This window comes from Balaenoptera borealis, assembly GCF_965194805.1.
Source record: "Balaenoptera borealis genome assembly, chromosome: 8".
Classification (NCBI taxonomy): domain Eukaryota; kingdom Metazoa; phylum Chordata; class Mammalia; order Artiodactyla; family Balaenopteridae; genus Balaenoptera; species Balaenoptera borealis.
The window spans coordinates 54,413,300-54,439,500 of record NC_138865.1 but is presented as its reverse complement, the minus strand read 5'-3'; the positions used below and the strand labels follow the sequence as shown (position 1 = coordinate 54,439,500).

At 42.2% G+C, this 26,201-nt stretch overlaps 2 protein-coding genes across 6 annotated transcripts in view; both read right to left on the bottom strand.

Annotated features, from left to right (window-relative positions):
- HAUS6 (HAUS augmin like complex subunit 6) overlaps positions 1-3,032 on the bottom strand; it is a 49,759-nt gene extending 46,727 nt beyond the window's left edge. For 2 of the 4 annotated variants that reach the window (XM_082401642.1, XM_082401643.1), the window contains exon 1: positions 2,206-3,032. In XM_082401642.1, coding sequence (XP_082257768.1) covers positions 2,206-2,333 — 128 coding nt within the window. In that variant the 5' untranslated portion in view covers positions 2,334-3,032. The remainder of the gene's footprint in view (positions 1-2,205) is intronic. The other 2 variants (XM_082401644.1, XM_082401645.1) reach the window with 2 other exon arrangements.
- Positions 3,033-7,693: 4,661 nt separating this feature from the next.
- PLIN2 (perilipin 2) lies at positions 7,694-25,619 on the bottom strand. Of its 2 annotated transcripts, none has more exons than XM_082401677.1 (8): positions 24,474-24,527; positions 24,192-24,387; positions 22,479-22,561; positions 21,032-21,317; positions 20,057-20,238; positions 19,012-19,146; positions 17,774-18,064; positions 7,694-8,091 (listed from the first exon to the last, which is right to left on the bottom strand). In XM_082401677.1, exons 1-8 carry the CDS (start codon positions 24,501-24,503, stop codon positions 7,951-7,953), a joined length of 1,344 nt encoding a protein of 447 aa, XP_082257803.1. In that variant the 5' UTR covers positions 24,504-24,527; the 3' UTR covers positions 7,694-7,950. The 2 variants fall into 2 exon arrangements, with proteins under 2 accessions (XP_082257803.1, XP_082257804.1); XM_082401678.1 differs by lacking the exon at positions 7,694-8,091 and adding an exon at positions 25,518-25,619 and having other exon boundaries at positions 17,210-18,064.
- Positions 25,620-26,201: the final 582 nt, after the last annotated feature.

The window sequence follows — 26,201 nt, the reverse complement described above, 5'->3', positions numbered from 1 at the left end:
CTCATAGTGAATATGGCTCGACATTATCCTTCAGCTTTTAAAATTTTTCCTAAATAGATGACAAAAGAATGTATACTGTTGCTCTTATACATTCACTGGCAAAATAAATAAAAGCGAATCACCTTCCAAGCAAAAAAAACAAAACACAAAAAAACGAAAAAACAAAAAAACCCCACAAATGAATGAATGACCTTTCCTTTCCATTCCCACTGACTCCTTAGTTTAGGTCTACCTAACTGCAAAGCCCTGATTCCCCCTCTAATCCATTCTCTGTAATACAACCAGAATGATTTTTCCAAAATGCAAATCTTTTGGGCAAATGCCTAGGAATGGAATTGCTGGATCATATGTTAAATGTACATTTAACTTTATAAGAAAAGTGGCTACACAATTACATGCTCACAGAAACTAGAAACACATAGAACTGCACACCAAAAAGAATGAATTCTAACATATGTAAACATAAGTGAATCAAAAAATTTTTTTAATTTTGAAGTAAATTTGATGCCACATTCATGCTTAAAGCATTTTAAAGGGGACATCTGTTTTAGTATATCCCTCCCACTAACGAACTGAGACAACTCTAAAGACATGGGGCAGGGGGGGAGGGGGGCGGGGGGGGAATCTATGAAAATGTTTAAAAAAAAAAATATCATCACTGAACCAGAACTTGGCAGATTTTATTTAATTTTCAAAGGCAGAAAGAAGACTGCAATTGAATAAGCCAGAGCAGAGAAAACTAAGATTGCCAAAACAATAGAGACGATGCAGTGGCAATGGGAACCATCCTCAGGGGAGGCCTGGGAGAAGCTTTAAGCTTCTCTGCCATACGGGGGGCATCAAATCATGTGAGATAGGTGGCGCATTTATTAATACATAATCATAACCTGATAAATGCTACCCACTGGTTGTCAATTTTTATTTATTTATTTATTTATGCCTGTGTTGGGTCTTCGTTTCTGTGCGAGGGCTTTCTCTAGCTGCGGCGAGCGGGGGCCACTCTTCATCGCGGTGCGCGGGCCTCTCTCACTATCGCGGCCTCTCTTGTTGCGGAGCACAGGCTCCAGACGCGCAGGCTCAGTAGCTGTGGCTCACGGGCCCAGCTGCTCCGCGGCACGTGGGATCTTCCCGGACCAGGGCTCGAACCCGTGTTCCCTGCATTAGCAGGCAGATTCTCAACCACTGCGCCACCAGGGAAGCCCAGACTGGTTGTCAATTTTTAGACTAGACTTCTAGACAAAACCTTTCTACATGTAAATAGTAGTAACTTCCAAACAAATAGTTACCAAACAAAACTTAATTACAGCTCTAAACCTTAACAGTAAAACAGTTCTAATACAGCTGAAAAAAGTCAAGAGGGAGAAAGCAGAGGATGGTAGGTAAGTGTATGTGCGCTAATTATCGTATAAACAATAGCGGCCTTCACTGTGAAATTACATCGTGGGGAATCCAGAGATCCTTTTGAGACTGATACATCAAGAAACACAGGTCTAAGCACATTATTTAAATACTGCCACAAGAAAAACGGAAATAACGTAATTACAAAAGTCAAGAAGATTGAGAACAGGAGATAGCCTATGTATCCCAAATTTTCCTTGGCCTATAGTGGGCAAGATAATAGAGACTGTCTAAAGTTGATAAGTTAAGACATAGAAATATAAACAAAGCATTAAGTTCTATGATGAGATCTGTAACATCTGTAGCAAAGCAGGAAGAGGCTTTTTTTTTAACTTTTCATCCTAATACCACTCTCTACTAGTTTTTGGCTAACTGTGGCAGGCTTCAGCCTGCTATTTCAGTTAGTGAAAATTATAAACTAAAGATCAACTACCTTGAAAGTCTCCCTCGAGTCCTAAAGGCGTTTGCACCTAACGGAAGGCGTTCCCGAGTCCCTCCATTACCAAGCCGCCACCTCTCCCTCGACTTCACAGACCATCCGGCTTCACTACCAAAGCAGGAATAAGCCGCCCCTTCAGTTTCGCCCCAACTGCACACTCTACTCCCCTAAAAAGCGCTCCCGGCAAGGTCCCGTAACAGTCTCTTGCCACTCGGCTAGCTGCCACTGGGAGCAGGAACTTTGCAGCCAGTGCCGGGACACAGTAACCGACTACTGAATTCATCAACCGACGAGGTCCGCAACAAGGCGGGTCACGCCAGCACGGCCAGGCTCAGACTCCCCCGCCCCGCCGGCCCCGGCCTCCTTACACTCCGAGGTGCGTGTGCGACACGATCTTTCCACCGGCTACGGTCGCCGAGCCCGGCTCGAAGCCGAGCGCCTGCAGATACATCCAGAGATGCTCCTTCTCGAAAGAAGGGACCCAGGCCGAACTCATCTTCGCGGTAGGCAGGGCCCGGCAAAGGAAGAAAGCGCAGGCTCCAGCGACTGAGAGGGCCCCTCAGGCTTTTTGCCTACGGGCAGACTGAGATGGCGGCGGCCCCTCCATTGCCACCGCCTGATCCTCTCTCGCCCGGAACCATTTCGCCTCAAATGGCCTCAAATGCCTCAAATGGCCTCAAATGCCTCAATTGGCCTGAGACTCTAAAGTCTCAGGGAAATAGAGCCTCTAACAGTAGTACGGCACAGCGGCCAAAGCACAGTCACCACAAACCAAGCGTCCCGCGCTTCCTGAAAAGCGGCTTGCGCCGGCGCCGCCCGGCTTCCGGGGAAGGAGGGGCTTCTTTAGAGGACCGTGTCTCCCGCCACGCAATGCACCCTTGCCTCGGTCTTTTCCGGTCAAGACCAGCCGAGAACCTACAAGACCCACAAGGCTTTGCGAGGCTGGCGAAGTTCCTGGTGATTGCGGGCTTTTGGTGGCGTCCTGCGGCTTCGCGTTTTCTGATCCTTTTTTTCTGATCTTTGTGGTTCCTTTTGCTCGTATATGCCTATTACGTCAGATAAAAGCCATAAGCTGGTCACTGTAGTAGAAAAAGCATTGGATTTCCTCAGCTGTTCTCACTACGTGTGTAACCCTGAGCAAGTCGCGTAACTTCTGAGCCTGGGATCTATTATGAGTAAAATCTTGTTTGCCCTCAAGTGCTGAATGTTCCTTTCATCTCCTTGCTTTAAGAAATCTGGCTCTCCCCTACGCATACACCTTTCTCTTGCAGCCCTGTCAGTTGATGACTGCTTTCTCCTCCGCATGCCATATACAGCAGAACCTGGAAATGGGGTGGAGAGCCTACTTATTTCTCATTAACACTTTAGGCAAGTATTGCCTCACTAAAACCACCAGCTCATTTGAAAAGTATGCTGTCACCCACAAGTCTTCCTTGTGGAGGTCAAGTTTAAGATCTCCAGGTTGCTGGACCTCATTCTGAGATTTAGCCCTTAATTCTCTGTCTCTCCCAACATCACTCCTGGAATAATTTTTGATGATTTCAATATCCATGTAGGTAATCTTTCCAATGCCCTGGCCTCTCAGTTCCTCGAACTCTTCTCAGCATCCTGGCCCCTTTCTGTCTTTGCCAGATTTATCTGGCAGAATCCAAATGGCTATTATGTCAATTCTCTGCCTACTCCGTACCTGCAGCTTAGCAGCTAAATGCAATTATGATGCCTGGCATTACCCAAAATTAATGACAACTGAAATAGACTCTTAGGCCTGCCCTCTCCACCCTATTTCCCCCAAATCTCACTCTCCATACAATTACATGTATATTCTTCCCTCCTTTAAACTTCCAATACCCCCTTCTTCCTCCTCACTCTCAATGATGTCCTTTGTTCTTAATTGATAGATGCTTCCAAAAAAGAACCTCCATCAACAGTTTACCAACCTGCCTATATCTTTGCCCATATAGTCTTCCTTGTCTTTTGGTAATCCGGGTGAATCAGGTTGTGCCTACCTAAGACCAGTCCTCTCACACATTCGATGGACTGTATTCCCTTTCTCACACACAAGGAGTTTGCTCCAGCATTTGTCCTCTACTCTCTCCTGCAGCATCATCAGTTCTTCCCATGTATATAAACATGATGTAATATCTTCCATCATTAAAAAAAAAATCCTTTGACCCCAATGCCTTTCTAGCTATCAGTCCATTTCTCTTCATAGCAAAACTTCTCCAAAAAAGTTATCTATATCCACCTCACTGCTAGTGGTAACTTTCCAAAGCCACTTGAATCAATTAGTGTTCTTTGGTTGCAAGCAGCAAAACTGACTCTGAAGGAGTTTTATCGGATGGTCCTGAATAGCATAAATAAAGAACGGAAAGGCCAGATAATAAAGCTCAGGAAACAGCAGGCCCATGTGCCGCGCCACTCAAGATTTATACCCCAAGCACTCCAATTTACTTTTTAAAAATAGCTTAATGTATCATTATAAGTGAACATCATCATAACTATCACCCAGAACAAGAAATAAAAGTTCTCCATCCATTCCAGAAACCTCTCTTTTCCCGAAAAATAACCACCATCCTCACTTTTATAATAACAACTTCCGGGACTTCCTTGGTGGCGCAGTGGTTAAGAATCTGCCTGCCGATGCAGGGGACATGGGTTTGATCCCTGGTCCAGGAAGATCGCACATGCCTCAGAGCAACTAAGCCCGTGCGCCACAACTACTGAGCCTGAGCTCTAGAACCCACAAGCCACAACTACTGAGCCCGCGTGCCACAACTACTGAAGCCCGCACATCACAACTACTGAAGCCCGCGCACCTAGAGCTCGTGCTCTGCAACAAATGAAGCCACCGCAATGAGAAGCCCACACACTGCAATGAAGAGTAACCCCTACTCACTGCAGCTAGAGAAAGCCCATGCGCAGCAACAAAGACCCAACACAGCCAAAAATAAATAAATAAATAAATTTATATTGAAAAATAATAATAACTTCCTTGCCTTGTCTTGTAGTTTGATCACCCAAGTATGCTTCCCTAGACACTATAGTTTAGTCTTGCTTTTTTTTTTTCTTTTTTTGCTCTTGCCTCTTTTTTTATTTTTTTTTTAGTCTTTCCTGGGTTTGTTTGTTTGTTTTAAGTTTTTATTGGAGTATAGTTGATTTACAATGTTGTGTTAGTTTCAAGTGTACAGCAAAGTGATTCAGTTAAACACATACATATAGCCACTTTTTTTTTTTTAACTCTTTTCTCATTTAGGCCATTACAGAGTATTGAGTAGAGTTCCCTGTGCTGTACAACAGGTTCTTATTATTATCTATTTTATATATAGTAGTGTCTATATGTCAATCCCAATCCCCCAATTTATCCCTTCCCACGACCCCTAGTAACCATAAGTTTGTTTTCTACATCTGTGATTCTACTTCTGTTTTGTAAATAAGTGCATTTGTACCCTTCTTTTTAGATTCCACGTATAAGCGATATCATATGATATTTGTCTTTCTGTGTCTGACTTACTTCACTCAGTATGACAATCTCTAGGTCCATCCATGTTGCTGCAAAAGGCATTATTTTGTTCTTTTTTATGGCTGAGTAATATTCCATTGTATATATGTACCATATCTTCTTTATCCATTCCTCTGTTGATGGACATTTAGGTTGCTTCCATGTCCTGGCTACTGTAAATAGTGCTGCAATAAACATTGGGGTGCATGTATCTTTTTGTGTTTTTTTAATAATATAATTTAATTACACATTTTTCTCATTCCCCCTCCCCTTTTTCTTACAATTAATCTGTTGAAGAACCAGGGCTATTTGACCTGAATAATGTCTCCTGGTCTGAGTTTCACTGATTGCATCCTCATGGTACAGTTCAACATGTTCCACTGTCCCTGTCCTCTGTACTTTGTTCAAATTGGCACCTGGATCCAGAGGATTGATTGGACTCATGTATGATCACTTTGGCAAGATTAGATGATGGTTGGTACATGCTTTTTCATCAGGAAATATGTAATATCTCTGTTTATGCCATTGACAAGCAAAAATGCTAAGTGCTTAGATCCATTATTCACAGGTGATTGCAAAATGTTGAAATTCTCATTTATCATTTGTTATGGGCTGAATGTTTGTGTCCCCCCAGCCAAATTCATATGTTGAAACCCTATTGCTCAATGTGATGGTATTAGAAGGTTGGGTCTTTGGGAGGTAATTAGGATTAGATGCAGTCATAAGAGTGAAGCCCTCACGCATAGAACTATAAGAGTCACAAGAGGGTTTGCTTCCTCTCTCTGCTCTTTTCCATGTGATGATACAAAGAGAAGTCAACTCTCTGCAACCCAGAAGGGGGCCCTCACCAAAATCTGACTCTGCTGGCACTGGCACCCTGATCTCAGACTTCCAGCCTCCAGAACTGTGAGAAATAAATGTTTGTTGTTTAAACCACTCAGTCTAAGGTAATTGGTTAGAGCAGTCCTAACTGACTGAGATATCATGTCTTTTTCATTTGTCAGAAGGAATACTTTTATGAGAGAGGTTTTCCCTCATTTACTATTTGTTTACCTAGTGATGAAGACATAAAGAAGGATAAATTATTTTTTAATTTTTTTTGCCTCACCATGTGCAGCTTGCAGGATCTTAGTTCCTGGAACCTGCACCCCCTTCAGTGGAAGTACAGAGTCCTAACCACTGGGCTGCCAGGGAATTCCCAAGAAGGATAAATTCTTGATTCTTTCATTTTATTTTTTTTTAAACTATACCTCCAGCCCTAATCTTTTCTTTTTTTTAATATTTATTTATTTATTTGGTTGCATCAGGTCTTAGTTGCGGCAGGTGGGCTCCTTAGTTGTGGCTCGAGGGCTCCTTAGTTGTGGCATGCGAACCCTTAGTTGCAGCATGCAAACTCTTAGTTGCGGCACGCATGTGGGATCTAGTTCCCGGACCAAGGAACAAACATGGGCCCCCTGCATCGAGAGTGCAGAGTCTTAACCACTGCACCACTAGGGAAGTTCCGGTTCTTTCATTTTATTTACCAGTTTTCAAGATAATAATTGGTTTGCTATCATCCCCTGAAAGTAATCAATTAGGTTGTTTATATATATAGACAGATATAGATATATTTAGATTTTGATGGGGTTCATATTTGCTGGGGTTCAATCTATTGCAATTATTATCCTTATTGAAGTTCAGATTGTCCCATCTTTAGTCAATGGGAACCTCTTCAAATCAGCTTCTTTTCTATCTGAAATAGCAAGAAGTTCAAGGTTCATTTTGTACATTTCCTGCCTCAGACCTGGAATCAGCCATTTCTCCAAGAAGCACTGATTTCTTTTAGTGGGAAAAGGTATTACAATACCTTTTTCTGACAAATGAAAAAGAATTACAATCTGGACACTGGGGGTGCTCCTCAATATTGGTTTGGCCATTGTTTCTACAATTTATTTAACTAATACTTATTTAATGTTGTTCTGTGCCAGGCATTGCTCTAAGATTTTATAAATGTTTATTTATTCTTCATAACAAACCTACTATTATCCTTATTTTACAGATGAGGAAATTGAGGTACAGAGAAACTAAGTTATTTGTTTAAAGTGACATAACTAGAAAGTAGAAGAACCAAGATTAGAATCCAGAGTCTGAGCCTTTACCCATCATTATATGCTTCCTCCCAGTTGACCTGTTTTTTAGTCATATGCCTACCCCCTAGGCCAGGGGAAAGCAAAAAGACCTTGACTAGCAGACGCACTGAGACCCACCCCCACCCCAAAACATAAAGGCGCTGTTACCAGAAGAAACAGGAATGAATCCTGGGAGGAAAAAAAATAGTCCACTATATCAGTTTTTTAAAAAAACACTCTGATTCAAGATTATACAGCCCATTTTTATTATAGGCATTTCAAAGATTAAACTTTGAAGAATTCTATAAAATAATATATGATGCAGAACGAGACTCTTTTCCAAAAGTGTGGGTCAATCAGAGTTTCATTACAATTAAGACCAAGTAGCCAAAAAAGAGATTAACTCCCAATAGATTAATCCCCAAAGCCACAGGAATAAACACATGAGCAAACATGAAATTTAATGTGACACAAACTGTGTATTCAGCAAAAGGAGATTTTTCTTATTAGTTATTCAACATTTTTCCCTGAGAAGGCTGAGGGCCATTGGCATGTGAATGATTTGGTCCATCCTCCTCTTCCAAAGCTATAATATCTGGAATTTCATCAGTCTCAGATGTCAATTCTGTGATACTGAAATCAAGTACCTGTAAAAGAAGAATCTTGGATATTAAAACAAACACTAATGAAGTGAGTTGTCAAGTCCAGGTGAGCTCTTAGAAACATAAATTACTGCATGTGCATGAACCTTACTTTGTCCGTAACTATGCTGTCTTCAATATGTTTATAGTCTTACTCCCACAATTCACTCATATTATAAAAGCACTAAGGAAACTTCTCTTTAAAAGGAAACCAACTAGTGGTAGAATGAATTAAATGAAAGCTTTTGAAAATACAAGCTATAAAGCATTTCTGGTTATTCATCTGTCTATTTTTCTATTATTCTCTTAAAACCAATAATACTCCTCTTTTCCATAAGTTTGATTTCCAATACTATAAACCCTTTGGGAAGCGTCTAGGAACTAAGGAAGCAAAAAGGTCTTTGAATAGTTGAAATAGCCATCACAAAGCCCTAGCTCTTCTCTGCATAGGAAAGGCTTTTAGGGATAAGAAGTTCTATTAACTGTTACTTTGCATACAATTTTGATAAGCAAAGTAATACTTCTTAACCAACAGAAGATTAGAAGCAGAAAATTAGTAAGGTATAACAAGTTACTAAAGGCTAAATCTTGATAGCAGAGGAAAAAATTTGACAGAGGCAAAACAACTAACAGTAACAACAACAAAAAATATCCATCGAAAAATAGAAGGGAAAATAAGGAATTATTGTCTAATGGGTTTATGCTTGGGATGATAATAAAGTTCTGGAAATGGATAGTGGTGATGGCTGCACACCACTATAAATGTACTTAATGCCACTGAACTGTACGCTTAAGAATGGCTAAAATGGTACACTTGATGGTATGTATATTTTACCACAATTTTTAAAAATAGTTAAAAGACAAAACACGAAGCGAGAATCTTGCTTTTTATTGGGCCCCTTACCTGGCTGTTTGTGGCCATTATTGCACTTTTCTGTAAGAACCCAGGTACTCAGAGGACTGTCTGGTCTGAGGTAAAAACTTCCACTATTTATTTCTGAGCTTTCTGTTTGGGGAGATCAAACTACATTCTAGATCTTCATGAATGTTCACTTTTCAAAGATTATACCCAATCTGACATCCACAAAAGCCAACATTGCTTATATAAATTGATTCAGGGCATTAGCCAGGCAAGTCAACTATTGTAATTTTAGCCTTTTTAAGTTAAAAGATGTATCTTGCTTAGCTCTCTGTTTGGATCTATTTCTATTAAATGTATATTTTAACATCCATTATCACTCTGTTTTTAATAAATGTAAAATAGAACAGGAAGCTACAACACAAGAAGATATAGAGAGAGGGGTTTTCTGGACCCCAAATAAGGAAGCAAGCAGCAGTTCTCTCCTATCAGTGGCTAGATTGCTAGAATGGAAAAAATAAGTACTTTGACATCAGTAAGACATTGGACTAAATCCCCACTCTTGCACTTACTTCTTTTCAACCTGTTTCCTCACCTGTCAAGTGAGGAAAATACCAAATTGATTGCATTGCAAGTGAGGAGTAAAGACAGTATATGCCTAGCTTGTAAAAGGTGCTCAATAAATAGCAGCTTTAATTCTCTTCAGTTTCTTAAATACCACCCTCTCACACACACAAACCTCCGAAGTCACCTATAGATCAGGTAACTACTGGCCTAAAGTAGAGTTCTTTGCAGAAGATTGGAGATTCCACACTTAGGATTTAGGAAAAAAGCCTCACCACCACCAAAAAAAGTAGCTCTAGTCCTTGAGATGATTTAGGAGAGCCTTATGAATAATTCACCTTCCATATATCCAGAATGAATCAGAGTATATAATTTTCATTATTCGGGACCATCACCAAAACCTATTTGGGGGGCTGGGAAGGAAATAGGGGAGGGTGGAGCAGCTAAGAAGTAGCCACAGTCTTTCAAGTTTCCATGGCGAGTTTAATTTAAAATGTAGTGGTTGTGCCTGACCATCTTCATAGGGTTTTTAGAAATGTGGCACAAGAGAAATCACTTCACAGATTTATAAAATAAATTCCTTTTCCACTGGCATAATCAACAATAGTTTGGACCATCAAAGAAGGAGTGTAAGGAGTCTTTTGCTGAGAATGCCCATCAGGCATTCTGAGGCCAAACTCAGAATCACATGCTTACTATGAAACTAATGAGATAACCATAGTCCCTCCCTGCAAGGACATTCTTTTCAAGAAAACCAAGTGACCATGCCAGGGTTCCAGGGAGTTGCATAATTTTTGCAGGTTGTTCACCATACAACCATAAGGGGGCACCACTCATTCATAAACTTCACTGATTCCTGTATTTTTTTTTTTTTAGAGAGATTCTTTTCTAGCCGGAGCTCCCCAAAGTTGCTAACTGGCTGTCTACTCTCCCCAGATCTCTTTAATTAATTATTATTATTTTTTTTTAATGGCTGTGTTGGGTCTTCGTCTCTGTGCGAGGGCTTTCTCTAGTTGCGGTGAGCGGGGGCCACTCTTCATCGCGGTGCGCGGGCCTCTCACTGTCGCGGCCTCTCTTGTTGCGGAGCACAGGCTCCAGACGCGCAGGCTCAGTAGTTGTGGCTCACGGGACCAGCCGCTCCGCGGCATGTGGGACCTTCCCAGACCAGGGCCTGAACCCGTGTCCCCCGCACTGGCAGGCAGACTCTCAACCACTGCGCCACCAGGGAAGCCCCATGATTCCTGTATTTATTATGACAATTTTCCAGAAGGTGGCACTGCAAGTGTTGAGGATAAGGTGCCATTTTCTAATTTGCATAAAAATCCCAGAAGAAAACATCGGCAATACACACTCCTTGACATTAGTCTCAATAATATATATATATTTTTATCTGTCTCCTCAGGCAAGGACAACAAAAGCAAAAATAAACAAATGGGACCAAATCAAACTAAAAAGCTTCTGCACAGTGAAGGAAACCTTCAACAAAATGAAAAGGCAACCTGCTGAATGGGAAAAGATACTTACAAATGATATGTCCCATAAGGGGTTAATATCCAAAATATAGGAAAGACTCATACAGTAACTCAATATCAAAAAGCCAAACAATCCAATTAAGAAATGGGCAGAGGCCCTGAATTGGCATTTTCCCAAAGACATACAGATGGCCAACAGGCATAGGAAAAAGTGCTCAGCATCATTAATCATCAGAGAAATGCAAATCAAAACCACACTGAGAGAGCTTCCCTGCTGGCACAGTGGTTAAGAATCTGCCTGTCAATGCAGGGGACATGGGTTCGAGCCCTGGTCCGGGAAGATCCCACATACCGCGGAGTAACTAAGCCCGTGCACCACAACTACTGAGCCTGTGCTCTAGAGCCCACAAGCCACAACTACTGAGCCAGCATGCCACAACTACTGACGCCTGCATGCCTAGAGCCTGTGCTCTGCAACAAGAGAAGCCACCACAATGAGAAGCCTGCGCACCGCAAGGGGAAGAGTAGCCCCCGCTCGCTGCAATTAGAGAAAGCCCGCTCTCAGCAACGAAGGCCCAGTGCAGCCAAAAATAAAATAAATTAAAAAGAAATAAATTTATTAAAAAAAAAAAAAAAACCACAATGAGGTATCACCTCACACCTGTCAGAATGGTTATCATCAAAAAGACAAAAAATAACAAGTGTTGGCAAGGATGTGAAGAAAAGGGACCCTTCATGCCCTGTTGATGAGAATGTAAACTGGTACAGCCACTATGGAAAACAGTATGGAGGTTACTCAAAAAATTAACAATTAGGGACTTCCCTCATGGTCCAGTGGTTAAGACTCCTTGCTCCCAATGCAGGGGCCTGGGTTTGATCCCTAGTCAGGGAACTAGATCCTACATGCCACAACTAAAGAGATGCCACAACTAAAGAGATCCCACATGCCACAAGGAAGATCCCGCCTGCCGCAACTAAGACCCAACATGGCCAAATAAATAAATAAATAATTTTTTAAAAAAATTAACAATTGAACTACCATACATCCTGAAATCCACCTCTGGGTATTTATCTGAATAAAATGAAAATATATATGCACCCCAATGTTCATAGCAGCATTATTTACAATAGACAAGATATGGAAGCAACCTACGTGCCCATCAACAGATGAATGGATAGACACACGCACACACAATGGAATATTAGCCATAAAAAAAAAAAGTATGAAATCTTGCCATCTGCAACAACATGGATAGACCTGGAGGGTATTATGCTAAGTGAAGTAAGTCAGACAGAGAAAGACAAATACTGTATGATATCACTCATATGTGGAATCTATAAAACAAATAAACAAATGTAACAAAACAGAAACAGACTCACAGATAAAGAGAACAAACTAGTGGTTGCCAGAGGGGAGAGGGATGAAGGGGATTAAGAGGTACAAACTAGCAGGTATAAAATAAATAAGTCACAGGGATATAATGTACATCACAGGGAATGTAGTCAATGTTTTATAATAACTTTGTATGGTATGTAATCTACAAAAACATCAAATCACTATGTTGTACACCTGAAACTAATATTGTAAACTATACTTCAATACAAAATTTTTAAAATTAAGCTAAATTAGAGGAGGTCTTTCTAAAATGACATTTTATGGAGTCTACACCAAGGGTCTTGTTAAATTTTGTTTTTACTATTATTATTATTATATTTTGGCCACACCGCATGGCTTGTGGGATCTTAGCTTCCCAACCAGGCTCAGCAGTGAAAGTGCAGAGTCCTAACCACTGGACCACCAGGGAATTCCCAAGCGTCTTGTTAATTAAAGTAAATTAAGAGTAGCTTTTCTTAAAAAAAAATATTAATTTACTTATTTTGGTTGCACCAGGTCTTAGTTGTGGCAGGTGGGCTCCTTAGTTGCAGCACATGGGCTCCTTAGTTGCGGCACGTGGGATCCTTAGTTGCGGCATGCGAGTTGCGGCATGCATGTGGGATCTAGTTCCCTGGCCAGGGATCAAACCCAGGCCCCCTGCCTTGGGAGTGCAGAGTCTTCTTAACCACTGTGCCACCAGTGCAGCTCTTTTTAAAATAAGACATTTTATGGAGCCCACACCAGATTTCTTGTTTGGAAAGAGTAGGACTGTTGGTAACCCTAGCCCTATCTTTATTTCAGATTAAAATCATTTGTTTCCTGTTTCCTTCATTTCTGAAAGTACAGTCGTTGGACCACCTGCATTAGAATCGCCTAGGATGTCTTTTTTTTTTTTTTTTTAAGCGATGCTTTTTAAAAGTGCAGATGCCTGGTACTACCTCCAGACCTACGAACCAGATTCTGTAGGGGTGGAACCCACGAATCTGCATTTCATCAGTGTCCCCAGTTGATAATCCCTGGCATAGACAAAGAGGGCAGAGGAAGGCTCACTGACAGACGGCATGGTTTTATCCATGCTGAGAGCTCACTAGGGCCATTTCATACAAGGGAATCAGATAGATATATTAGCTACCTCCTTACTGAGTTGTCCTGTGCTCTAACCTGAGTAGAGTAGACAACGAAAAAGGAAAAGTGCTTGATTCATACTATTCAACATCTACTCCTATTAATGCTAAGTTATAATTTAAATGGTTGGCTAGAAAAAAATAAAGAAAACAAATGGTCGGCTAGAATCAAAAAGTCAGATAACAGGTGTAGGTGAGGATATGGAGAAATCAAAACCCTCATGTACTACTGGTGGGAAAGTAAGATGGTGCAGCCACTTTGGAAAACAGTCTGGCAGTTCCTCAAACAATTAAACATAGAGTGACCATATGACCCACTAGTAATTCTACTCCTAGGTATATACCCAAGAGAAATGAAAAGATCATTTACATGGTAACCATTTCTTCATCACTGACATTTACACAAAAGCACCATTTAAACTATTCATTACTCTTGTAAAATATTAATTAACAACACTATCTACTACCTTCCTCACTTTCTTAAATTCTAGAAAACATTTTTTTCAGTTAGCCAAAAAACATAGATACTATGATATGGCTCTCATATCTTTAATGTGGCTCTCTCAAACAGCACTTTCATAAAATCTGTACCAAGCTAAACAACCTAGGTCTATTCTACAACAAGACGAGGCTCCTCTGTGAGACTTAAAACCTTTCATTATATTATATCCCATTTCTCTGTAATCTGTAGGCCCAGTTTAAGCAAGTTAAGCATGGAGGAGAAATCCCAGGCAATTGTGTCCCCTCCCCCAAACATTGTGCTTTCACACTGCCACCCTATCATTTCACTTAGCCATCTTCCTGACAATCTTAACAACTAAAGATGCGTTGCGTTAATCAGCAATCTCACCTGTCAAATTCAACAGGGCCATGGGCTGCCTGCCTCTTACTACCTTATCATCAATTGAGGGTGTGATATTCCTAGTCTGCCTTCTCCACTTGAGCACCCGGCCTCTGCTCAGCAACCCCTGGATAGTGAACAAGAAGGCCTCAACCCCAACCAGCCCTAAAAATATGACCTGAACCTATCCCAGTAAGGGTCCAGTTGACAATTTCTTCTAGCAATCGGTAACTTCTCAAACATGAGGGAATGGCATCAGAATCTCAAAAGGTAAGCAAGGGGAACAGGAAAGATACCATAAAACATCTTTCTTTGGCCTAAGTTGACCTCAAGCCTGATATGACTTCTTATTCTTCTCCTTCTCTGCGAATAGTCCGATGCTATTTCCTTTCCAGTTTCTCCATCTTTCAGATGAAGTAGGCTGCTACAGGATAGCCTGGGAACTTAGACATCCAACAGTGGAATTATCCAGCATCTTTTCCTTACTAAATAGCAACTGTGAAAATATGATAGGATATCCTACGTTATAGGATGCCTGTTGGGAAGGTGGACACTTAAAGCATAAAGGTATTGCCCTTTGAGATACAAGCAACAAATACCTTGGTTTATAAGGCAGGGACATCTCACAAGACCATCACCCATGCAGGCCTCTGTGCTAGGTCACTCCTGGAGCTGGATCAGGACTGAGGCCCAGCTGGCCCAGTCTCAAGTCCACGAGAGCCCAGGAAGGTCAGGCTGGCAAGAGCCCTCCTTTCCATCCCCCACCTGCTCTCCCAGGCATCATTTAGACGCCATTTCTTAGATTTGTGCACAAATATCTGTCCTTCTCCTTATTCCTCCTTCCCTCACCAGTCATCTCCATGAGCTAAATGATACTCTAAAAGGGATATCTCAGGTAAATCAAATTTTAGTTTTTCCTGTTTCACTTCATTATTCCTTCAATATCTATCATGCCTTATCAAAGTGGATATATTTTCCCAATCATGATCTCATATTATATACTCACTACTCACTCTGGAACTGGCCAGTTAAAGACACTATGTGTCACTGTCCCACAGAAGGTATCCTCATGACTAGTGCAAAATAGAAAGACACCCTATCGTCAAACACTTCACTTCCATCTGTTGAAAAACATCACTAATTTTACTTTACAGATGATGAAACTAAGGCTAAGACATTAATGGCTAATATACCATGTTCCTTTTTTTGCCCAGAACTAATTAGAAAGTTCATATTATAATTACATGCAAAGGAAAGAAGTAGGCTTGAACACTCAGGCACACTATGCCAGGCTTCATGTAGCCAAATATTCAAGAACCTGCCATAATTATAGACTGTGCTAGGCTTAGTCAGCTTTTTTCCCCTCAAAATAATTGTCCTCTTTGGGAAAAAGTTTGTTAAACTAAAACTGCCAGTTTATGCAACAATAAAGCGAAGACATGACAAATTTTGAGACATGTTGACAACAAAACGAAATGCACGTAGGCACAAACTTGAGACACAAAGTCAGACAGACAAAACCAAGGGCAGTGGTATTCTTTCAGAAACTAAGAGAGGTCTCTTTATATTCTGTCTTGCTCATGAAGAACAGCTTTGAGAAGTCTCTTTTTCATAAGCAATTCAGTAGGTACTATAACTCTTATGAAGGGGAGACACAAAGGTTTATGTTCAGTATAAGAAAGTCTGTGTACAGCTGTAGTATATAAATTTTCCAACCATTTAGAATCAACCACAAAATACCAGCCTTGAAGTTTTGAGGCAAATGACAGCAGGATCACATCCAATTTGGACTAATAAAAAAAAATTTTTTTTAAGAGGTAGAGTCTCTGGAAAAGCCAGTCACTAGGGATGGGCAGGCCAGTGCATGGATTGGTTCCACCCTGGAGGCCCATAAATCATGACAGTCCACCGTCCCAGAAACCAGAGGTTCCTTAGCTTCAAGTATCTCAGGGAGTCCCTGCAACTGAGCTCACATGTTCACTGATTCCTGGAGTTACCTCAAGGGGGAAAAATTTAGTTCTCTAACTTAGTAAGCTTTGATAAGTTTATTCACACAAGTCCATGTAAAGTTATACGCTGCTTCCTTGTTTCCGTGGGGAGACAGGGGTGAAGCAGGGTAGAAAGAGGAGACAAATTTGACGTAGACTTCAGTTCTGCTGAAGGGCAGGACAGGCAGAAGCATGTAGCTCTATTTCACAAGTTCTAAGACTGGCTTTTTTGAAAAGGTTTGGCATACTGCAGCTTTGTCATGAGGAGATCCATATTTCCTAAATAATTAACCCACATTGAGGGGATTAGAAGTCTGGACACCCTAGGTAGGAGGTAGGAAGAACCCTTTTCTACAGGGGGTCCAAAGTCTTTTTTTTCTAATTATTCTCATGTGGTCTTCTAAAGGCATCTCACCCACAACTGAGGTTAGTGATTTCTCCCAATGTGACAACATGGTACCTGAAGTCCAGCTGAGACTGGACACTGAACAACCTCATTCCTTACACGTTAGATGGCCCCTTGGCAAGAAGTACTGCTACCTTTACGTGAGACTGATGCAAAGAGTCACTGCTTCCTCTCAGCTCTGATTTCTTTTCAGCAAGGCAGTCAGTCATACGTGGCTCCTTCTGCTAGTTTAAAAACCTGTTCTCAGGGGTCCAGTAAATGGGCAAATGAAAGGAACCACCACCACCTAATAAAATTCTTATAGGAACGTTAGCTTTTAATTTGTTTAAAACCTGTTACCAAACATTCCATTTTTAACATTAGTCTTCCAATGTTACTACAAATTCCCCAACAGCCCATTTGAATTCATGTGTATTAATAACCCTGTCATGCAGGCAAAGCAGTTCCAAGAAAGCCACACTAAAAGCACATGTAACACACAGCATAAAACGGATCTATTCTGCAGTGAATTTTATTCAATTCAAAGGGGGCATTCCCTTGTGAAAAATAAAAAACTGAGGGTGCACAAGCATGCATTGTGAGACAAACCAGTGCTGAGGCCTGCTCAGACCAAACGAGAGCAGACACGAGTTCGTACAACAGCGCACACAAAGGTGTTTTTATTCCATACAAACAGACAGCAACAGCGGCAACAGAATGAGGCCATAACTGCACTGGAACTTTTTGTGAGTTCTGGACAGGCTCTGAACAGTCTATCGTTCTTTTCTTTCCAGCCAAGTAAACAACAGAACTCATCCGTTAAAGTGGAAACTTTAAAGCTCTTAATCCAGTTGGCAATGACTACAATAGAGGACCTTTTTTTTCTCGAGAGCTGCTTCCCCACTTCAGAGTTGTCTAGCAGGTTTCAACGTGAGAGGAGGTGTCATCGGGCTGGCTGCCCTGTGCGTCGCTGACGGGGACAGGTTTAATGTGTTCTGCGCTCAGGTTGCCGGGCCTCTTGGCTGTACCTTGCGCCTGAGCACGCTGAGACTCAGTCACCTGAGGATAAAAGGGACCTACCAGCCAGTTGAGGGGTGTGTTGTTAACAAGATAATCCATCACATCATCTAAAGACTCCTTCATCTTCTGCAGCTGCCCCTTGCTGGAAGCGAGGAGGCCGTCAGACACTTCCTTAAAGGAGGCAACGTTGCGAAACACTGAGTAGATGTCGCCAGCCATCACCCCCAAGTGGTTGGCCTGATCTTGGATGTTCTGCGGTAACCCCTGGATGTTGGACAGGAGGGTGTGGCACGTGGTCTGGAGCTGCTGAGTCAGGTTTCGGGCAATAGCAAGAGTACGTGACTCTATGTGCTGAAAGTAAGACAAGTTTAAGAATTAGCAGTGGATCCAACAGTCCTATGTATGAATTAGTTCACTTACAGTCAGCTGGTTATACATCCACCACACGTGTGGATTCTTTAACTTTTTAAAATCCTCGTAACAACCCTGAGTGAAGCAGTATTATTTCACATTTCATAAACATGAACGTAAGCTTAGAGTTGAAATAACATGCCCCAGTTAACAGCTGGAGTGTGGATTTGAACTAGTGCCTGAGTCTTCAAAGTTCACGGTCTTAAGCTGAAGAAACCTAACAGGGGAGACCGGACAGAAGGAAAATACACTCCATATTAGTAGGGCAACTTAGATATTCTCTCCTCAAGTGAGACATGATATGAACAAACAGTTAATATAGATTTCAAGGGCAAATGCATACTAGCTTTTGGAATGCAAAGAACCACGTTCTAGGACTACAATATGCTATTTCTTCTGTCTGGAACATTCGTCCCCTTATTGCCTTTTCACCTAGTTTATTCACCCCTTAGGTCTCAGCTTACCACTCATCTCTTCCAGCAAACCATCTGACTCACCCATCCTCACTCCAAGGTTGAGTTAGTACCCTTCCTATGTAGTATTCTCATAGCAACTATATTTATGCTATCAAAAAAACACTATGACAGTAAAGATGCCTGTATTCACTTAGTCTGTACCCATCGTAAGGGCAACGCCCGTGTTTCTCAATTAGTTGTATCCTGATAGGGACAATATGCCTATCTGTAAATTGTTAGATACAGTTGCACATTTTTGCTTTTCGGTCACATAACAGGCAACCTATGTACACTGTATTGTTCAAACTTTTGATAGAGAAGAGTATTCTAAGAGGAATAATAAGAAACTTATTAGTAAGTTTCTAGTAAGAAGTTCTTAATAGTAAGAACTTCTTCAGAAGCTATAGTGGATGACGGTCCCAGTTGTCTCACCTCAGCACAGTGGGATTCATCTGTATCATCATAGCCGACGCTTCTCTTCCACTCCAGCCAGGACAGATAGAGCTTATCCTGAGCACCCTGAATTTTCTGGTTGGCATTATTCACATTCTTCCTGGCAAATTCAATCTAGAACACGTTGAAGGAAGACAAAGGAACAAACTAGTCAGACATTCTTCTTAGCCTGTGCTCAGATCCATGATGTAAAGCAGCCAACATCAACTCTTACAGAAATTCTTGGTTTTTAAGGAGACCTATCCCTGATAGCATTGTTATTTGTTATCAATATGTGTAAGTCAACCAAGCAGTCATAGTACTTATTGCCTCTTATTTAATTATTAAACCACTGTCTCCAATTTACCTCCAGTTTATCACAGGCAAAGCAACTGAAATCTAATACGTGTAAAATATAAAATTACAAAAGAGAAAGGAACTCGAACTTCCTCTTCCCTGTTGCCAGCCACCTACTTCCCCTTCCAAGAATAAACTGGTTTCTAATGGCCATACAATACATACTGTTCTGTAACTTGGCAATCCTTAATGGCTACACAGTGGTCTTTTGTGATGTATCAATGTAATCAGTCCCCTATTAGTTGATGTGCATTGTTTATACTCTTTTGCAACTCTGAACAAATATACTTATCTGTAGGATAAGTTTCTAGAAGGAAAGCTGCTCCAGGCATAGGTGTGTCTGTAACTTTCCTATAAGAGTCCCTTGAATCCTCTGGAAGTGCAAAAACACAAGTACTCCTCTTTCTCTACACCATCGCCCACAGCATCTAACTTTGCCAGTGCCACTGGACAAAACCGGAATCAGTAATTTGACCCCTCAGAGTAAGATTAACGCCACTTCATATATTGATATTTCAGCTATTTATACTTTCTTTCTTCTGCAAGTTTTCTGTATACTCTTTGCCCATTTTTCTATTGGATTGTTCATAAGGTAAGATTAAAATTCTTGGATTTCATGATATGTTTACTCCCAGTCCTCGAGGTAAATGAACTCACTTCAGATACCTTTAAAGGAAGTTGTACTCACCAGGTTGACAGTGGAATGGAGCTGAGAAATGGTCTCTTGGCTTTTTTGCTTAGCTTCTTTAACCCTGCTGAGGGCCTGCTGGTAGGCCCATGAGCGGAGCTTGGTGGACAGGGATCCCAGTCTGATATAATAACTTGGCTTCTGAACAGGATCAAATCCTTCCACTTTTTTGGCTTCTTTTTCTGAAGTTATATAGAAGTGACCAAAAAAAAAAAAGTCCAGGATCACAGCTCTAAGTGACAAGGCCTGGACCCTCACCTGGATCTTGACTTTGTTGATGCCACTCACCCATCTAGCAATCATGGACCCCTCTTCCCAAGATGCCTCATGTCTGCTGCTGGGCTTAGCAACCCAGAACACATCCCTATGTGTGACACATGTCACCTACACAGGTCTCTTCCCACTAGAGCTTCTTACCTGGCACAGAGTGAGCACTAAATCTTTAATGATTCTATACAGCAGCCCATTAAGGACAATCCATTTATAGAAAGTATTTCTCTAGGCTAATTTCTCCGGAAGTTTCAAGACTTACTACGTACAACTCAGTGTGAAACTGAACAGTGCCTTAAGAAGGAAAACTATAGAGACAGAAAGATTAGTGGTTGCTCAGACAGTGGGGGTGGTGGGGGGATGGAGACTGACTGCCAACAGGCATGAAGGACTTTTTATCTTTGGGGTTGATAGAAATTCTATAACTGGATTGTGATGGTCATGTAATTGTAAATTTAGAATAAAAACAGGTGAATTTTTTTGGTATATAAAAGTATATCTCAATAAAGCTGTTTAGAAAGATTGCTTTAAGATATAAAACATTGGGAGTTCCCTGGTGGCCTAGTGGTTAGGATTCTGGGGCTTCCACTGCCATGGACCGGGCTCAATCCCTGGTCGGGGAACTGAGATCCCACAAGCTGCATGGCACAGAAAAAAAAAAAAAAAAAGATGTACAACATTATTTCAAGAAAAAAATCCAATTACCTAGTTCATCCTTGGTGAGAGGGAGGTACTGGTCTACCAGCAGCTCTGATCTGGTGAGCGCATTTTCTACTCCACTGCTCACCAGCTGCATCATCCGACTTCCTAGGACTATGTTAATGCCACCACTGACCACGGATTTGGTCTTCTCCACACTGCCGGTCACTGTTCCTTTGGTCTTGTCCACCACCCCAGTGATTGTGCTGGCCACAGAATCCTTGGCCCCAGTCACAGTAGTCGTCACAGCATCTTTTGCCCCAGTCATAGCTCCTTTGGCATTGGCCACAACCTACAGGGAAAAAAGCAGATCATTCGCCTGGTGAGAAGCATAAAAACCTAGTTAAGTTCTTAACTAAGGTAGCATAGTTGAAGAGTTAAAGAATGAATCTGGCCCTTTTACTTTCCAGTTGTAGGTCTTAGACAAGTCACTGAGAGTTGATGAGCCTCAATTTCCTTATCAGGTATAAGTACCCTACTTGCCACCACTCAAGGGTTGTTGGAGGACCAAATGAGGGAAACAGATAAAAAATTTGTCAATTTGTCAAGTTTTTTTCCCTAATTAATTAATTTTTAAAATTTATTTTATTTTTGGCTACGTTGGGTCTTCGTTGCTGCACGCAGGTTTTCTCTAGTTGCGGCAAACGGGGGCTACTCTTCGTTGCAGTGCGTGGGCTTCTCATTGCGGTGGTTTCTCTTGTTGCAGAGCATGGGCTCCAGGCACATGGGCTTCAGTAGTTGTGGCGCACGAGCTCAGTAGTTGTGGCGCACGGGCTTAGTTGCTCCACAGCATGTGGGATCTTCCCGGACGAGGGCTTGAACCCATGTCCCCTGCATTGGCAGGTGGATTCTTAACCACTGTGCCACCAGGGAAGCCCAAGGTTTTTTTGGTTTTTGTTTTACACTAGATGAACCTATAGTAATTAAGGCACAAGGAGTACTCTAGAGAAAATGGCATTTTCCACATTGACATGCTTATACTGAGCCCCTCATGCATGCCTATAAGTATAGACATAGGTATCATGCACACCTGGCCCTATGCACACAGCCCCAGGCCAAAACACAGGCAGAGGTGTCAGTTCTCCATCCTACTAGATGTGTTTTCGGGTACCAAGTGAGAAAAGGCTCTATTTACCACCTCTGCATTTATCCAGTGCCACATGGGAATCAGTGATTTGAGAAAGCAATTTCACCTACAGAGATGAAGCCACAAATTTAATAGAGATCAGACTAAAGGTATTCTAGCCCAAAGGTGGATAGTTCATCTCTGCTTCTTAAGACAACCTGACAACAGTTCAGGAGGTAACGGAGTGATCATTACTCTTTCAAAAATATATCCAAGGTTGAGGGAACAAACAAGTATTACCTGTTTATGGTCTGCACAGCCTGTGTTAAAGAGATAAAACTTAAAAATGTCAGGTGGCAAGCCTCAGCACTCTTGTCCCAAGCTCACCTGGTTTGTTGGCTGATTCAGAATAGGCAGTTTCTCCTCAATCCTGTCTAGCCCCTTACAGGCATAGGTATTGGCAATGGCAACTAGAAGAATCACAAATGATGAAAATGTTAACAGTCTGGGTAAGAGTGAATATATATCTTGAGCCTTCATTCTTACTATAAAAAAATTTACCATGCAATACTTTGCCTGTTTTCTCTAGTCCAGAAAGAAGATTCTTGCCAGGTTTCTGGCAACTTTCTTCTACTGACAGGGAAATAAGGATATGGGTGTGGGAAGTGGGGGGAGCAGCAAGCAGAGGCAGTGACAGGCCAAGTAGGACGCTGGCCAAGAAGCCTCTTACTCATCAACTGTTCCCTAAGGTTAATGCCACGAGAAGCCAGGCTTCACCTGAACCCTCATTCAGGGAACGAGGTATATGAAAACTCTCAAAATTAGCATCTCCATGCTAGTTTAATCCGCACCTACACTTAATTCAGTAGGTGGCAGTGTACTTTGGGTTATCACCAGGAAACAGTATGCTAACAGCACCCTGGATCTCCCTAAAAAGACCCAGATTTTAGTTCAAGCTCCCCCCACACCCCAACAATGACCAAGCCTAGAACTAGTACTATACTCATTTGGGAAGTAGCAGAGTTGGAAAACTGATCTCTAAAAGGTTTCGTATAATCCTAAAAGTCCACGACATAACCACTTGGGGGAATGATTTAAACCCTTATTCAAAAGTAGTTCATAATGTGGAGAAATTGAAAATTCCACTCCTAGGTATATACCCGAGAGAATTGAGAACATATGTGCACACAAAAACTTGGGCACAAGTGTTCACAGTAGCATTCATTATTCATAATAGGCATAAAGTAGAAGCAACCCAAACATCAACTGATGAATAAAATATGATATATCCATGCAATAGAATATTAAATTATTCCATATTAAAAAGGAATGAAATACTGATATGACGCTACAATTTGGATGAACCTTGGAAACATTATGCTAAATGAAAACTAGCCAGTCACAAAAGACCACATATTTTATGATTCAATTTACATTACACGTCCAGGATATGCAAATCTATGAAGACAGAAAGTAGATTACTAGTTGCCTAAGGTGGGGGGGAGGGGGATGGGGAGTGACTGTGAATGAGTATAAGTGTACATTCACTGGCATTCACAATACTGTTCACTCACAATATTGTGCAACCATTACCACTATCATTTGCAGGACTTTTTCATCACCCCAAACAGAAAGTGGTATGAGGTTTCTTTCCAGGGTGATGAAAATGTTCTAAAATTGATTATGGTGATGCCTACACAACTCTGTGAATATACTAAAAGCCATTGAATTGTATGCTGATATTATTTTATCTTTTTTTTTTTAAAGCAGTTCACGTATACTGTGTAGTCCCAAAGAAGTCAGCTATTTCAGTTCACTCACTCTTTCCCCATATGATCTCACTTGCCAACACAGAAGCATCTCTGGGGGATTTTTTTGGTAATATCATAACATCTGCCATTATTATGAAGCAGGCCTTCTATAACAATGAGGGTCACCTGGCAGTTTCTCAGGAAAGGCAGCATGTGTCTCAGGAAAGGCTGAGGATTCCCTGATGCGTACTTAAGGCATAACACTGGCATTCACCATATTCAAGCCAGCTTCGGGCTCACTCCTGATGAGTACATAGGACTAAATTTTGAGGGGGAAATCAAAACTCACTTTGTGGCTCTAGCTTTTGGATGATTGGCAGAGCACTCGTCACGGCCACCGAGGTGATGGTCTTCACGCCCTTCTCTGCCATCTCACACACAGACTTCAAGTAGGGATACTGATCCTTCGTACTGATGTAAGCCGAGGAGACGAGGTCATATGTGGAGCTCACCAAGGGTAGGTTGGCCACCCTTGTCACCACACTCTGCAACCAAGGAGGAGGGAGAGCTTAACTTCCAAAACACACTGGGGAGGGAAAGGAATCAAGAAACTGCTATTTATAAATCATACCGGCTGTGGTTCAACTGCAACAGATGCCATTTTTCTTCTGGAGAAAGAAAAAATCTGCAGAAGAGAAACTTGGTTCAGGACACTGTAATAAGACTCCCAGATTCATTCTCCAACCGAAGCAAATGCTAATTTCAAGTAGAGCAAAATTCAAGATCAAGTTTAGTCTGCATTTCTTCCCACCCTCTGGCTCTCAGAGCTCTCCTCTGGGCAAACTGTTCTGAAAGAAGGTTCTTAAAGCTCACGTGTACAAGTCACCCACTTAAAGTGTTCAATTCAATGTTTTCCCCACCAGAACATTAGAGATGCCTTTTGAAGATAAATATCTGTCCACAAAAATGCTAACCAAGTTAAAATCCATGGTAAAACTAAAGAGATATTCCAAGTAGAAGACATCTTGGACAGTCAGGACGATCAAGATGGAGCACTTTGGTGGGGGGCGGTGGTTACTCCTTCTTTGTCAAAGAACTGAAACGAGTTCAGGGGACACTAAACACACGAGAAAGGAGGTGCTCCGCGGAAATGAGAAACTTTTCCGGACGCTTTAAAATGTCAATTTAGTGTCCCCAACGATCCACAGCCACACAAAACAGCCTCACTGCTAAGCAGCAGAGCTGGAAAGTTAAGAACCCACCACTTCGGAGCCAATCAGTTCACCCTCCGGCCAAGGGTCCCACTTTTACAAGAAATGAGAACCACGCTAAAGGCGGAAATCAGACGCCAGCAGCAATAGCCCGTCTGTCACTGCGTACCCCACAAAATTCTAAGACGATTTTCTCACGCGTTTCCTTTTAAATAATGTCCTTTCGGGACGACTGGAAACTGTTACCCGCAACCAAGCCAAGAAGCTACAAACCGCACTAAGGCAGCGTGCAGAAAAGCAGCCTGAATCAAGGAACAAAAGCGAGGCTGGAAAGCGCAGGCCCAGGAGACAGCCCCTTCTCAGCCGGGGCCCGGAAACCGCCACGAGGCCGCCAGCGTCCAGCCTGCAGCCCGCGGGGGGCTGAGCCACGAGGAACCGGGGCCGCAGAGGTGGCGCGCACCCACCGGCCGGCAGCAGCTCAGAGACAAGGGTCCAGCGGGTCCGCGCGGCGTTCACAACGACCGGCGCGCGGGCGCCGGGCTATATACCCCACCCCGCCCCGCCCCCGCGCCACGTGACCGGCGGCTCCCGGACTCCCGACCCCCAGAGGCCGGGCCGAGTCCCGCCACCTCCCCCCACCGCAGGGCCGCCTCCAGGGGTGGGGGCCCCTTTCGGGGTGGGCGTGGCGGGGGGTCCCTGCCTGGGTCAGGGGTGCTGGGGTTCCCCGGACAAAAATGCGGCCGGCGCCCACGCTGGATTTGTAGTTTTGCAAAAGTTAGTGGAGGAGTCGCGCGGACAGACGAACAGTAACTAACCTGTTGATTTCCACCAGTCCTCAGAATAGAATTGTCTCTAAAAATGGAAGCAGTGGCGTCTGGACTGTTAATTTATAACAACTTCTAAAGTTTTGTGAAATTCTAAATGATGACGGACGTGTAGAGATGGCTGTTTTGCTGCTCTTTTGACTTTAAAGTCACTTCCTCAAACATCCGTCTGATTTAAAGTTGAATCGGAATTTCCAAAAAAGGGCCCGAGAATACCGTTTGTTGGTTTTTTTGTTTGTTGGTTTGTTTCAGCGAGACTTAAACCCAAATCACTCCGGGTTGATAGCTGCCTATGATTACTATGCAAGATGGCTTTTTTTTTTT

Coding starts and splice junctions, on each gene's coding strand:
- PLIN2 (XM_082401678.1), bottom strand. CDS start 24,503: ATGGCATCTGTTGCAGTTGAACCACAGCCG. Junction 22,562..24,191: donor CCAAAAGCTAGAGCCACAAA/GTGAGTTTTGAT, acceptor TGATTCTTCTAG/TTGCCATTGCCAATACCTAT. Junction 18,065..19,011: donor ATGAATCCCACTGTGCTGAG/GTGAGACAACTG, acceptor TCTTACTTTCAG/CACATAGAGTCACGTACTCT.